The following is a 15,830-nucleotide window of genomic DNA, read 5'->3' on the forward strand; positions in this document are numbered from 1 at the left end:
AGTAAAATGTAAATAAGAAGAGATAGAAAGAAGGGAGAAGCGTTTTCTTCTTTCACTTTGGTGTATTTTTCCATTGCAATTACATGGCCTTTTATAGGCATAAAAAATAAAGATGATGGACATAAAATAAAAAATTTAATCTTTAAGTTATTCACAACATAGGCATCCAATGTAGCATCCAATGTAGTATCCAATGTACAAACTATTCATAACAAAACATACATATTCAGACAACTACATTAAAAGCTACTACTTCTATGAATCATATCTTTAATATTTAAAAGTAATAATTAAAGAAGTATCTTTTAGCTCTTCAAATAATAGTAATAATAATAATAATAATAATAATAATAATAATAATAATAATAATAATAATAATAATAATAATAATAATAATGCTAACCTTTTTGTGATCATATGAGTATATATCAAAATAAAAATTCGTGTCACATGTGGGTGTTATATCCCCTTAATTTTAGTTAAAAAAATCAAGTGCACGCAAGAGTCCATACTCAACACAAGTGTTTTGAGTCATGCCACATAGAAGACTCCATTGTTAAGAATCACAAACATGGGGGATAATTTGGTAAGTTTAGTCGGTGGAATTAACTTTGGCTTCGAACAGAAAATGAAAATGAAAGAGAAATTGAAGTTGAAATGAGAATTGGATTCGTCTTCTTGTCTTCAACCCTTTCTTCTTCTTCTTCACAGATTGGATCCTCCATTTCTCGGTCCATCGTACGGCCTACACCCTCACTCCTGCTCCATCGTCCCTTTCACATCATTCCAAATCGTACAACCACTCGAAGCAACAATTTGCAGTTTTCAGCACGTACAACCCTCACTACATCAGTTTCTTCCATGGCTTCCTCTTTCATGCCTGAACAAGCTAGGGTTCCTACCGCTCTCCAATTGCCCTCTCCTTCCATCACAAAGGTCTCCCCCCCTTTTTTTGTGCGTGTTTATTAATTGTGTGCATGTATAAGTGATTTTTTCTTTGAATAGTTTAGTTAATTTAACTTCACTTATTTGAATTAAAAATTACCTGTCTCGCTCACCTAAGTTGAGTTGTGGTAATAGTTGATTTGATAGGTGAATTTTGTTTAATCCATTTTTGATTTGTGAATTTGATGTTGAATGAGCAGTTTAAGATTGGGCTATGTCAATTAGCAGTGACATCAGATAAGGAAAGGAATATTATTCATGCTCGAACAGCAATTGAGGAGGCTGCTGAGAAGGGGGCTAAGCTTGTTGTTTTGCCTGTGAGTTCACATATAATTTGTTCTTTCAATGCATCTGTTTCTTGTCGTATACATATATCAGTAGTAATACTCTGTCTGATTGCCGCAACTGTAAATTTTGGTATGCATACTTAGTGTTCGTTAGGGTAAGCAACTCAGTTATAAAGTCTTAACATTTCCAACGGCTAATAGCCTAATATATCGATGTGACCATCAAATTATCTGAGCATCCAATCCAAAATTTTAAGATAATGGGCAGAGTAGGACAAGGCCATTATAAAATTCTTTTGAAACACTTTATACAACCAACATAGGACACTGTATGACCGTAGCTAATTGTGTTCCAGATATTATTGCTGTTTCAATCTTAAATTAGCCTCCCTATTAACATGCAAATGCCTATGAAAGCTGCACTTCTTTCATATATCTAAATGTGTTTGTAATCTTTATTCCAATTCATTAGTGGAGAGGAAATGTGCGTACCATTGTCTCATCTTGTATGAGGGCTGTTACGTATGACATATAGATTCACTTTGAGTATCTCGTCATGTCCTTTCCTAGTTTATGGTAAGAATTTGGACATAATCATATGTTGAGGCAACAAAGAGATGTTTTCTTATGTAGATTTTGCTACCTGAAGCGGACCTTTCTGCAATGGCTTGGGTATTAACTGCCATTGAAAGTTTACAGCAGTTGATTTTAGCTTACTATTGGGCTTTGCTTTTTGCTAGGAAATATGGAATAGTCCATATTCAAATGATAGCTTCCCAATTTATGCTGAAGACATTGATGCTGGTTCTGATGCATCTCCATCAACTGCCATGCTCTCTGAAGTAGCTCGACTTCTGAAGATCACAATAGTGGGAGGCTCTATACCTGAACGCAGTGGGGACAAGTTGTATAATACTTGCTGCATTTTCGATGCTGATGGAAAGTTGAAAGCTAAGCACAGAAAGGTAAGCAAATACCTCTCTTGTTGTAGTGAGGGCATGTAGCTTTAGCTTTGCCACTGAGATCTAGAAGAAACTAAGGAAGTGATTGTCATATGCTCAATCAATTATGTAAACTATAAACTTCAATAGTACAAGGTTCTGAGAGTGTATAATCTTGGTTTTCGGATTTAGAAATTGAATGATGTTGTAGAGTGTAGTCAGACGTTTATTTCTTGGTGACAGATCTGTGAGTGTTACTTGTTCCAGCCCCTCATAATTTTCTGTTTAATATTACTACTAACTTATATTTGACAAATATTGGGGGGGTGGGGGTGTCTTGTTCTCTTTTTTTGTACTTTTCTGGGTTGAAAAGCATCTTGATAATGCTATTTTACACTCAAAAGAGTACTCCCAGTGATCTGGGCGGAATAGATGATTTTCGAGTTTAATTAAAGAATTTTTGGGCAAAAAGATAAGAGAATAAACTAAGATTAGTCAAGTTTTGCCTATTCTCTGCATTTGAGGAATTCCATTATATTTTGTTTTATTTTTATTTATCCTTTTGAAATTTCGGACTCCATTAGATTTTACTGAAATCTTAATTTTAGTACCGTTCTGCGATAAAAGGTCCGGGAACTAATAATATAGACGCGGGGTCCAACCGATAAACTGTCCACGGTCGTCCAGTTGTAAGCCTTTTTAATATGAATAGAAGTATTTCTGTAGCTGTTCACAGAGTTATAGGGTTGGAGTAAAATAGTAGAATTATAAATGCCAATTTTTGCCTTGCATAATGGCATGTGCCCATTAGCTAAGTAAGTCTAGTCACCAAGCAAAAAAACATATCTAGTAGTATTTTGGGAAAATCAAGAAGATGGGAACTCTGCAAAATTTCTGACGCATTGATGTCTTTGCAGATACATCTTTTTGACATAGATATTCCTGGTAAAATAACCTTTAAGGAGTCAAAGATGCTTACAGCAGGAGAGACTCCAACTGTTGTGGATACAGGTATTTTCTCCATCTTACTTTCTGGCATCAACCAAATTACTCATAAGATAGTGTTAGAGACAGCTCCACTGTTCTGAAAGTTCTTCCAGTTAATATAATAACTTTAACTGCTTGTTTATGTTCCGTATTTTGATAGATTTGGTTACATTGTCTTCTGCTTCATTGAAGAGCATGAATATTTCCTTTTCTGTATTTCTAAGTTAATTGATGCATCCATCCAGTGCGTTTGAGAAATAATTATAACTATATTTCTGCAGAGATTGGCCGAATTGGTATAGGGATTTGCTACGACATTCGCTTTCAGGAATTGGCTATGCTATATGCAGCAAGAGGTGTGTATTTTCCTTTTTTAGATTTCTGCAAGGAGTTGTGAATTGCTGACTGTTTATATATGTAAACTTTTTCTTTAAACCTAATACTAGTTCATGTCAGCATAATGTGTTGTGTTTTAATGATTTACACCGTAATGCTAATGAGTAATGTCTTTGGCTTTATTAGAGGAAGTCAATGATTGTTCATAGCTATTACCTTGTATACCAAAGAAGAGTTCAACTGCTTTACTTCTGGTCTAGTAGGAGTGTGTAGACAATTTAATAATGACACAACGCATGTTTCATTACGACATTGAAATATGGTCCAGTGTTTGTAACCTTGGTTCAGCGTTGTGCATGCTTTGAAATAAGTACACATCAGAAGCTTCCAATTCATTTGCAAAGAGTGACCTAGAGACTTAAACTTAAGTAATTTGTACATCACAAGGAATTCCAGACCAACTTACAGCACCTCTGTTTTCACTGCTGAAATTGATAATTTATTCACAATATAACTCTTGAAAGCAATTGCTCAAAAAGAAAAAGAAAAAGAAAAAGAAAAAGAAAAATGTCACTCTTGAATGCATTGTGGAGAGGTCCCAAAGGCAAATGTTTTGACAATTTTCAGAACTCATACACCAACTGATTGAAAAAATACATGTCCATATCCGTGTTCAGTGCAGTATGGTGAACTTGGGAGTAAAAAGCGTAAATTCAGCTCATCTAACTGCTGAAGCTCTTGGTTCTAGTTATTCAGTCTGTATACGCTATCTCCTATATATGGTGGGAGACAAGGGCCTACTTCATAAGTAGCAGTATCAAGGCAAAGATGATCTAGAATGGAGAGGCATTATGGAGAGAATCTCGATTTAATGAACCGCAACATTAGAAAAATTATAGTTCGGCGACAACCAATAGAAAAGAAAAGAAGAATTGAACCAATCAATTTTCTCCTTATCAGTCATATGACCTGCAGAATATTTGTGGGAAATCCACTGAAGACTGGGAGAACCTAAAAGGAGACAGGTCTTAACCATTTCAAAAGGTTCATGCTTACATTTCAATTCTAGTTCTGTGAATAACACTCGACAATAGTTCCGAGAAGATTATTCACAAATGATTGTGTATAAAAAGATGAAGTGAACCGACAAGAAAGAGAATAAGAGTTGCAAAATAAACAGAAAGATTATAGGGCTTGAGTATCGCGAACTGGGAAGCACCATGATACCATGAGTAAATGCGTCATCGTAATTGGATGCAATTATTAAATAGATTAATTTAGTTTTAGACATATCATGCAATTAATATTATCGGGGAAACATAACCTAATTGCCACACTTTTGTGGAATTCTCGACATACCTTATTAATTGTTTATGTGTTTTGTTCATTGAGTTACAAACTTGTGCATAAACTTCATTATTTTCATTTGTTCTTTCAACTAATCCTGCATAGCATTCCTCCTGTTCTCATTTGCTCTTTCCTTTTCAAGACAATTGGGGTATATTTAGAGACAGTGGACACTAGATGTACCCGCAACAATAGGATCTTTTATTTCCTCACCCTTTTTTCCAATAAAAGCAGCTCCTCTACCATCATCATAACTAAAAACCTTCTCCCTACTATTATCATCATCAAAATGCATTGTTTTGCCATCATCATAACCAAAATGTTCTTTTCCTGCACCATCACCATCGTCACGAACTACTCCTCCTCCTATTCTACTATCTCCACTAACGTATTTTTCTCCTGTACTACCATATCCTCTCGCCACATGGTCATCTCCAATTTGTGGTGTTTGCACACTACCCTTCTCTATCTTAAAGGCACCACCCAAACATCTTATGAATGTCACTCCATCCAACTCTTTACTTAGGCTATCCATCATCATGTCGTCTTTGTCGAGTAAAATAACAAGATTTTGGATATAAGCCTCCCTCTTTTCAGCCTTTCTAGGATAAAGAAAAGGGTGTACCCCAAAGCAAAGATATTAGAGACATGATTGAAACATCCTATAGATGCTTAAAACACTTTCTACAGAATGTTTAAAAGATGTTTCAAACATCTTTGAAACATCCACCAGAATGAACCTTATTGGATCATCTTTGATTTGAAATGGATTAGGCCTGCCTTTTTCTATCTTTTCAAACAACCACCTCTTGATTCGCGGCGATGTCCTCTCTTTTGGATAGTTTTTTGGCTGCAATTGAGGCATGGCTTCAAACGCCTAAGCCTATATTGTGTGATAAAAAAATAAATAGAAAATGATATAAATAACACAAAAATAGGAATAATGAACAAGATTTATTTAGTTACCATGAATGTCCAAGGAAATCCTTGGAAGTTATATGAGTCACTCTTAGATTGTTGATGCTCTTTCATATCTTTCATAAGATAATCAACAGTCAACCAGAAACTATTTCGTTCCCATGGATAATTGTAGAAAAGCCTTTTCTGTGGAGGCCAATCTGACTGTATTTTCATGAACACTACAGTTCTGATCCTTTGTCAACAAAATGCAATGAACAAACCAGATCAAACATAGTGCATACTTGTATTTTTTTTTTTGGATTTGGATTTGATCATCTCAAACACTATTTTACAAGTCACATACCTTTTCTCTTTGGTAATAAGTTGCTACAAATCTTCACCATCAAGAAGATACTTTTCAATCTTCGAATTAGTGTAAGAATGTCCACAGTTGAGTCCTGTCATTATGGCAAACTCACGAAGGCCAAATCGGACTAGTAATCTTTTGTAATTCAGCCGTAACTCCTGGATCTTCTCGCAGAACACTCTAAGGGGTAGAAGGCCATGCACTATAGAGAATGAAACAGTGGCCTCCCAGGCAAATCCAAAAAGTGCCTTATAGGACTACTCCTAAACTTGTTGTCGAGGCCCTCATCCAGCATCCTTTAACAAATTTCTGAACTCACCCATACATGCTAATCCTAATGAGGATCTCACTGTGATCTTCCAGTTGAAGGTCTCATTATCATCCAAAAATGTCTTGAACTTGAACTATGGAAGTTCCGAGCGAAGCTTTAAGATTTCAACCTCGCAACTGTCATCCTCATTTTTAGGCATCTCAACTTGTACATGATTAAAAAACTTTGATTTTTAAAAAGCACAAGGATACTCAATTTTATAATTAAAAAAATCTCTTTACAATCATTTTACAGAGATATATTTGAAACATATTGAGTTGACCTCAACAACTTGAGAATGTGCATTATCATTCTTTCTCTTTTTTCTTCTTTCTGTCTCCTCTTCTTCTTCTCTTAAAGCTTTTTTTTCTCTTGGTTTCAACATAAAATCTTCATCTCCAGAGGTCTTCTCTTCTATTTCTTTCTCTTTCAACCGCTACAAAGATTTCATGTTGAAACCAAAAGAAAAAAAGCTTCAAGAGAAGAAGAAAAAGAGGCAGAAAGAAGAAAAAAAATAGAAAGAATGATAATGCCTCTTCTAGGTAAGCTCAATATATTTCAAACATTTCTTTGTAAAAATGACTATAGGGAGTTTTTTTTTAATTATTAAATTGATTACCCTTGTGCCTTTTATTAAGCAACATTTTTAAATGATATACATGTTGAGATGCCTAAAGATGAGTATGGCAGTTGCGAGGTTGAAATCTTCAAGCTTCAGTCGGAACTTCGACAGTTCAAGTTCAAGACATTTTTGGATGATAATGAGACCTTCAACAAGAAGATCACAGTGAGATCCTCATTAAGATTAGCTTGGGTGAGTTCAGAAATTTGTTGAAGGATAGGGGCCTCGAAAACAAGTTTAGGATTAGTCCTTTCGGGCGCTTTTTAGATTTGCCTGAGAGGCCACTATTCCGGCATCTATGGTGCATGGCCTTCTACTCCGTAGAGTGTTCTGCGAGGAGATCCGCGAGTTATATGGTTTAATTGCAAAAGATTACCGGCCTTCGTGAGTTTGCCATATTGACTGGACTCAACTGTGATATTCTTGCACTAATTCGAAGATTGAAAAGTACCTTCTTATGGTGAAGATATGTGGCAACTTATTACCAAAGGAAATAGGCCTGTGACTTGTAAAACAATATTTGAGTCGATCAAATCCAAAAAAATACAAGTATGCACTATGCTTGATTTGGGTTGTTCACTGCATTTTGTTGGCAAAGGACCAAAACTTGTGGTGTTCGTGAAAATACAGTCAAATTGGCCTCTACAGAAGAGACTTTCGACAATTATTCATGGGGCCGAAATAGTTTCCGCTTGACTATTGATTAATTTATGAAAGAGCATCAACAATCTAAGAGTGACTCGTATAGTCTCTACGGATTTCCTTTGGCATTCATGGTAACTAAATAAATCTTGTTTAATATTTCTAATTTTGTATTATTTATATAATTTTTTATTTATTTTATTGTCACACAATGTAGGCTTGGGCATTTGAAGCCATACCTCAATTGCGGCGAAAAGATTATCCAATAGAGAGGATGAAGAAGTGGTTTGAAAGATTAGAAAAAGAAAGGCATGATCCATTTCAAAGATGATCCAGTAAGGCTCATTCTTTTCAAATATCTTGTAAATGTTTGAAACATTTTGCAGAAAGTGTATTAAACATCTCTTAGATGTTTCAAGCATGCATCTAATATCTTTGCTTATAAATCTTTATATTCCCTACCGAGGTGGTGCACCACTGTCTTTATCCCACAGAGGGATGCATACATTCAAAATTTTGTTATTTTACCGGACAAAGTGGACATAATGATGGATAACCTAAATAAAGAGTTGGATGGAGTGATAATCTTAAGACATTTGGGTGGTGCCCTCCCCACAAATTGGATATAGCCATGTGTTGGAGGAGCTGCTTCTATTGGAAAAAAGGGCGAGGAAATAAAAGATCGTGTTGTTGCGGTACATTTAGTGTCCACTGTCCTTGCATATGCCCCAATTGTTTGGAAAATGAACAAATGAACCAAAGGAATGCTATGCCGGATCAGTTGAAATAGCAAATGAAATGATTGTAGTTTATGCAGAATACCGTGGATCCTGCCTAACAACAGTGGCGGCTTATCGGTAATTTCTCATGGCTGCTTATCAATAGTTTCTCCACTATCATTATCTTTGTCAATGGATCCTATGTTTGATTTCCAGGTGCTCACCTGATCTGTTATCCTGGGGCATTCAACATGACTACAGGACCACTGCACTGGGAGTTACTGCAAAGGGCAAGGTAATATGAATATCTTCTTTAGGTGAAGTTGTTCTGTTGTTAAACATCTAGGTCATTTGTTTATTGAAAAAAATATCTATGTTAAATCCTTCATAAGCCCAACTCCAATAGCGCCACATCTGACATTACTAATCTGTGCCTTTTTCTCATGCAGGGCAGTTGATAATCAGGTATAACAGAGTTCCTATATAATCACAACCTTTGGACCAGAAAAGGTTTAAAAGTGAAAGGCTTGAGATGCTTCTCACCTTTTTGGTGCAGCACCATTTTATTCTGCATGTTAATATACCTAACACCTTGAGCTGTTTTCGCCTTATAATGTCCTTGTTTTCCACATAAACCGAGAAAGTGTTGCGTTACTATATGGTGCATGAAATATCTCAGGAAAGGATAAGATGAACAAACACAGATGTTTATCCAGGGTTTGTATATTTTCAGTCATTGTCACTACTTGGATCGACTCTTTAACTTTTTTGTCTTGGAAATGAGTTTAAAAAGGAATAAAATGGAACCCAATAAGTAGAAGGAACAGGGCAAGGGTAGCTACAGCAAAGGTAAATCTATGAGTTTACTGGAAGCAAACTCTAATTGTAATTAGGGCACCTAGCTTTACCATTCAGATGACTCGCAATGGTCTTGTGCATCGGTGTCTTTATTGAAAGTTTAAAAAAACACAATGGTCTTGAATATTTTTATATGCTTTGTCGTAAAAAATAAATATACTTGTTTCAGCTATATGTCGCAACATGTTCACCTGCTCGAGATGCTGGTGCTGGATATGTGGCTTGGGGGCATTCCACATTAGTTGGACCAGTAAGTGATCATATTTTATGTCCTTATGACTTGTGAAAATAAACAAATGAATCCTCTGATTTAAAGAGAGAATAGTCTTCTCCGTGTACAAAGAGAAGGGGTGTCATTAGTTGTAACTACTATGATTAATTGGTATATATGTGGCAGTTCGGAGAAGTGCTGGCGACGACTGAACATGACGAGGCGATAATCATCTCGGAGATTGACTATTCACAAATTGAGCAGAGGAGGTGAGATTCCAGGCACCTACTACGTGTTTCCTTTTGACGTTCTTTGCAATTACAACTATTATGGGACTTCTACAGTAAACATATGAATCATTGGCAAATTTGACATCCAGGACAAACCTTCCATTAGAGAAGCAAAGGCGTGGTGATCTTTACCAGTTGGTAGATGTACAGAGGTCAAGTTCTCAGTAATGCTAGTTATGTGTCATAAGGAGTGTAATGATGACATGAAAACCTGATAGTTTTGCTTGAGAACTGAAGTTCTATGGAGATGGGGATCATGTCTAGAAAAGATGATTGCTAATTCTTCCATAGTGGCTGATGGTCAGAGTTCTAGTCAATCATCCTTAATTTAATCTTCAACTTTGGATGTGCAACATATTCTGATGCAGAAGGTGGATGTTCTGCTTATAGGATAATGACATTATGTGCAATAAGGGAGACCGATTGTTCATGTATTGTTCTGGTGATTGTACTATGTCTGTTTGGAATATAATTGCGGCACTGCCCTTGTGTCAATGAAATCAACATCAAGCTCCCTAAATAAGCTACATTGAAGCATTTTATAAACAGGAAGTCAAGATGAAAAGGATACTTGGGATTAGTTAACAATCTCAAGGAAACATGTGCTTTTCACGAGATGTAACTATAGGAGATCATATAATTGTTGTCTAGGACATCAGTGACCCTACTTGCTGGTACATCTCATCTTGCACCAATCTATAAGCTATCACAGCTTTAGAAATATCAACTTTGACCAAACAGAGTGTCATTTGTTCATTTTTAGAGTTGACGGGGGAAACTGTCTTTGCAAATGGATTAGTCCTAAACATATCCATGAAACAGCTATTATTTTCGACATTGATGTTCTGTACCTTAATATTCCACAACCTGGGCTGGTTTCAAATTATCTAGGAAATCCATCAAGTAAGAGTGGACATTAATGGGGCCATTTGCATCTATACCTGTTTTTTGTGTCACGTTTTAACTTGTGCCTGCTTTGCAAAACAAATTGCAAGCGTACCCGCTTTTTCGCATAACTTCAGCATACGAGGCTGAAGTAGCAAAGACAATCACGCAAAACTTCAGCATTCTAGTAGGCGGGCCTGAAGTAGCAAGTGTGCTGAAGTTTTTATTTTGTAACTAGCAAACTTCAGCGAGCTGAAGTTTTTGTTTTTGTAACTGGCGAAGTTTTTGTTTTGTAACTGGCGAACTTCAGCTCTAGGGCTGAAGTTATTTAGTTCATTTGTAAAAATTTCAACACTATTTATGTTTGTTTGAGATCTTGGTCATCTGTATTTTGTTTGTAATTATGCAACAAGAAAAGAAAACGAGAGTATGCACAAATCTAATAACTCATCATCATACACTGATCAGTAAAGTCACCAATTTCAATAAAAATCTTGCAACTGAAACTAACGTGCCTCTGAACTAATTGGTTACATCAACAAGTAACGTCGTCTAAATTTACTATTACATAGCTTTGAAAGAAGAAAAAAGGGAATGATAATACAAGGGTCAAAATATAGATAACCAAGATCCCAAACAAACATATGCACCAAGAATCTACTCATCTAATATAGTTACAACTAGTTATTTAGTTTATTTGTAATTATTTATAATTTATTTTTAAATACTCTGATAAACATATTTATGGCAATCATCCCATGAACTGAAGTTCCATAGCAACACCAACAGCAACAGAAGAAGAAGAAGAAGAAGAAGAAGAAGAAGAAGAAGAAGAAGAAGAAGAAGAAGAAGAAGAAAACAAAGGAGGAGAAGGAGGAAAAGAAAGGGGGTTGGAGTTAATTAAAAAGTGGGTACAAATTAAAAGTTTTAAAAAAATAGGTATAGGTTAAATGGGGGCGACCAAATAGGGCGCCCCGTGCTATTTTTACACATTAATGTGGTCACACACTTGCATAAACTTTTTTAGGTATCTAATATTCGAAATTCACTAGATAGATTATACTTTTTATCAATATATTTTTTGTGCCTTTCACCAAAATCCCTAGACTTCTGATATTACTTGTTGCTGCCTTTGTTTTGGTTGTTTTGTATTTTTCCTCGGTTTTTAGATTGGTTTGCTTGTTATTGCCCCTCCCTTTTTTTCTTCCTGAGCCGAGAGTCTATCGGAAGAGCATCTCTGCCTTCTTAAAGACAAATGTAAGATCTGCGTACATTCTACCCTTCCCAACCCTCACTTGTGAGACTATACTGTATATATTGTTGTTGTTGCTTTTCACCAAAAGAGTTTCATTTTCCAGAGTCGAACTCGAGACTTATCGATTGAAAATGAAAGGATAGCAAATCAAGGATACCAAATCCTAACCTCTTGATGGTGTACTTGCACACACTTGCACATTCATTTGGGTGATTTTGATGTGAAGGCACGCAGAGGGCACGTGATGAGAGAGAAAAAAGAAGGGGCTGCAGTGCACGTGGAGCAAAGAGTATATTATAGAAATAGACAGACAAAAGAAGAAGAATTTGCTGTCAAGAAGAAGAAGAGAAAGAAGGATGCTTTAATTTGATCAGGAGATAGAGTGATCAGTGTGTAAGCTTTTGTCGAGAAAAGAGTAGTAATTGGTTTCATATTTGGATGATCATGACTTCATCTTCTTTCCCTTGGGATCTGTAACCACTTCTCTGCCACATTTCACCATCTCTCTCTTTTTCTTGTTATCTTCTTTCTTCTTTTTCCCTTTTTCTTTTCTCAAAGTACTTTCTTTATTCCAAAACTTGTAGACCCGTTAGTTGATTTTAATTTATGTGAATTTATTTTCTTTTTAGTCCGTATCAAAAAAATGATTCATTTCTCTATTGGAAATAATTTACCTTTATGCAATGATTTATAGCCATACAAAATATATGTGCTTCATTTTATATTACAAATTCAAAAGTCTTCTTTCTTTTCTTAAATTTCGTGCCCAATCAAATGAGTTCACATAAATTAAAACGAAGGGAGTTCGGTATAATTCTATAAGTACGATATGAAAATAGTAGTGTGTATGCAGATCTTACACTTATCTTGTGAAGGTCGAAAGGCTAGGAAAGCATAATCACAGTAATTTTTGTAAAAATACAATAGTGAGAAGCCATGAAAATAAAAGCATAAAGGTAAGCGAAGCAAAAAAATAACCAATAATAATAGAAATCTAAAAATAAAAAAATACGAGAATAATTTTAATATTACCGGTATGGATCCATTGTGAAAATTAAGAGAAACATATTGAATGAATAGGCCTTCTTGAGAAAAGAGTGTAAAACTATCTGTCTATCACGCCCAACTTGATTTTATTATAGAAATATATATATATATATATATAATTTGACATTTTTGAAGAATTTTTTTCATTTTTGAAGAATTTTTTTCCCGTGAAAAATTAAGCAACTCTGACTTATCTATACTATATTAAAAGCACGAACGCCCTGTCGAAATGTCGTTCGTCTTTTTTACCCTTCGTAAGTACATTATATGTTGGATATAATAGTAATTGTAATAACTAGTTTCTTCAAAATTTAAAAACGCTAATTGTCGACTACTTGCGGTTTACCTCCTTTTGTATAGGTTTTGGATTCCAATTCCATTAGGCTTCTACTTACCGTATTAGACATCTATTTCAATTTCTTTGTATAAGTTTTCTACTTACCGCATTAGGCTTCTTCCATTGGTTTCTTCTTTGTTTTGAAATCAAATTAGGTTTCTAGAATTTTACAAATGATTTAATTTCTCCTTTACTTACCATAGTTCCTTCTTCGTTGTTTTGAGATCAAATTAGGTTTCTAGAATTTTACAACTATAAAAGACGCTATTTTCTACATTCTTTGTCATAAACATACGTCCTCATATCAAATTTGCTTCTCACTTGCGGTAAATTTCTATCTTGTACTATATTCTTGAAGTTATGTAATAATGGTTGTTAGTGCATTATCGCTTATTGTTCCTCGCATCTTCTCCTTATGCCAACTTACTAATTGTTATGCCAGCTAAAGTTGCTCATATTTTCTCACAAAATTAAATTTGATTATCTCTTTTAATTGACTATTTTTAAATTGTCATACATATCACAATTTTTAAATTGTGTTATTAAATAATAGCCCTTGACAATTGACGTCGCTGAATCCACCCAAAGTGTTGATAATTTTCGTTGGTTCAGATAAACAATTCTCCTTATCGATCTCATAAACAATATTTTATATAATCTTCTTTTTATGATGTGATATATTATGTTCTGAAAGTTATGTAGCTTACTTGTAGTTCAACTATGATTTTTCTGTTACTCTTCTAAATCTTAGATTAGGATATTCTGTAATATCAATTTACATAAACTATATGCTAATTTAACTGCTTTAGCATTATTTGATATTTATGCTACTATTGAAAAATAATTGGTTTTAATGTGCATAAAAATTAACGCAAAATAGAAATAGAATCATAAAAAGCTTATCAATCCTCAATTTTAATAGTAGGTACATTGTGGTTGGATTAAAATGCGTTGGTGCATTAGCTATCCTTATTATTGGTCTAAGTAATTCTTCTGTTAAATAAAATTTTTAAAATTATGAATGTCTTATATGATTTTAGTGCCCTTTTGATATTAGACCATGTGTTCGCACTTGATTTCAGATACTCGCAATGGAAACTGAAACTGAATTTGCAAACGAATGCTTGCTACTTAATAGTTTGAGAAGATCCGACTCTCAGTGGATAATAAAAGTCTTACTTATTCAATGTGAAGTAGTTAAAGAATTTAAAAATGAAACAAATCAAGGCCTTCGATGGACTCTCATATTTGTAGATGAGGAGGTAATGTTATTTTTATTTTTGTATTATATTCGATATTTTTCGTATTACGTCCAATCATGATATTAAATTATGATAAAACTTTACAGGGAACAAAAATGCAAGCTATACTTTTCACTGATCAAGTGAATATGTGGAAGGAATACTTAGAACAAGGCAGTATCTATTACATCATTAACAGCCACATAAATGATCGCAAACCTAATTTTCAATCTGTACACAAAGAATTTGAGATTGTGTTCAGTAATAATACTATAGTCAAGAGATGCAACAACCCGTTTTCAACCGTTAGCTTCTCAAACAGTTTCGTTTCGTTCGAAGAGGCATTCCAATGCACCAATGGAACAATATTTGGTAATTTCTTTAGATTTCCGTCATTGGATAAAAATGCAAGTTGCTACAAATACATGACAGAAAGAGCTATTTTAGCAAGCAGAAATGAATATGTTGATCAACTAAATAAGATGTTAATTTCCAAGTTTCCGGGCGAAAGTAAGACGTTTATTAGTTTCGACTCTGCAAAGAATGATACAAACAACTATTACCAGGAAGAGTACCTAAGTACTTTAACACCAAATGACCTTCCACCACACAGAAATGTTGTCAGACTGGTTTTTTGGAATTTTTCTACAAATTCAACTGACGTGCTCTCTCTTTTGGTTCGAATTATCATCTGCTCTCCGTGCTTTCTTACATTTCAAATTGTTTCTTGGCTAAGTAAAATTAATGCATTACATTTGCCAAAATTATTTAAGCTATTTAACTATTATTTAAATTTCTTCATTATTTTTAACTTTCTCCAGTTTCCTTTAGTGAACTTTGAATTTGATACTTTCTGATTATTAATATCATTGTATATACTTTAAGACAATAGCAAACCTATGCATATTATATAAAACAGGTATATATGTTGCAGATCTTCTTTTATCCATCCTTGAGGAATGATATATATATATATATATATATATATATATACATATGAAAAAGACGTGGCTAAAATTATTTATGCCATATGAAAAGAATAAGCACTCCAATTGAAGTTCTCGTAATAATCTTTGGCAAAAAAATAAAAGGACTATAAAAAATTATAAAAAACTATAATACTAATATTAAAGACATGGACTTCTGAAAATTATACAACGAAAGATCCTTAGTCTACTTTTTATAACTCTATTTTATTTTTATTCATGCGTCATTACATACAATATATATATATATAATTAATTTATAATATATATAATTAATTTATAATGGTATACATGTTGGTTTTGAAGAAAAATGCACC

At 34.3% G+C, this 15,830-nt stretch overlaps 1 protein-coding gene across 3 annotated transcripts; it reads left to right on the top strand.

Annotated features, from left to right (window-relative positions):
- Positions 1–484: 484 nt before the first annotated feature.
- On the top strand, positions 485–10,266 carry LOC104211654 (omega-amidase, chloroplastic). Of its 3 annotated transcripts, XM_009760744.2 has the most exons (11): positions 487–586; positions 712–936; positions 1,146–1,262; positions 1,973–2,197; positions 3,091–3,184; positions 3,442–3,516; positions 8,620–8,698; positions 8,853–8,868; positions 9,431–9,511; positions 9,659–9,741; positions 9,852–10,266. In XM_009760744.2, exons 1-11 carry the CDS (start codon positions 572–574, stop codon positions 9,928–9,930), a joined length of 1,089 nt encoding a protein of 362 aa, XP_009759046.1. In that variant the 5' UTR covers positions 487–571; the 3' UTR covers positions 9,931–10,266. The 3 variants fall into 3 exon arrangements, with proteins under 3 accessions (XP_009759047.1, XP_009759046.1, XP_009759045.1); XM_009760745.2 differs by lacking the exon at positions 712–936 and having other exon boundaries at positions 485–586; XM_009760743.2 differs by lacking the exon at positions 487–586 and having other exon boundaries at positions 593–936.
- The last annotated feature ends 5,564 nt before the right edge of the window (positions 10,267–15,830 follow it).

The sequence above is a fragment of the Nicotiana sylvestris genome, chromosome 8 (assembly GCF_000393655.2).
Source record: "Nicotiana sylvestris chromosome 8, ASM39365v2, whole genome shotgun sequence".
Taxonomy (NCBI): Eukaryota; Viridiplantae; Streptophyta; class Magnoliopsida; order Solanales; family Solanaceae; genus Nicotiana; species Nicotiana sylvestris.

Bases quoted from the DNA above. Each gene is read 5' to 3' on its own strand.
- LOC104211654 (XM_009760743.2), top strand. From the start codon at position 658: ATGAGAATTGGATTCGTCTTCTTGTCTTCAACCCTTTCTTCTTCTTCT. The intron at 3,185-3,441 runs GTATTTTCTCCA...ATATTTCTGCAG, and splicing joins TCCAACTGTTGTGGATACAG to AGATTGGCCGAATTGGTATA. The intron at 9,742-9,851 runs GTGAGATTCCAG...TTTGACATCCAG, and splicing joins TCACAAATTGAGCAGAGGAG to GACAAACCTTCCATTAGAGA.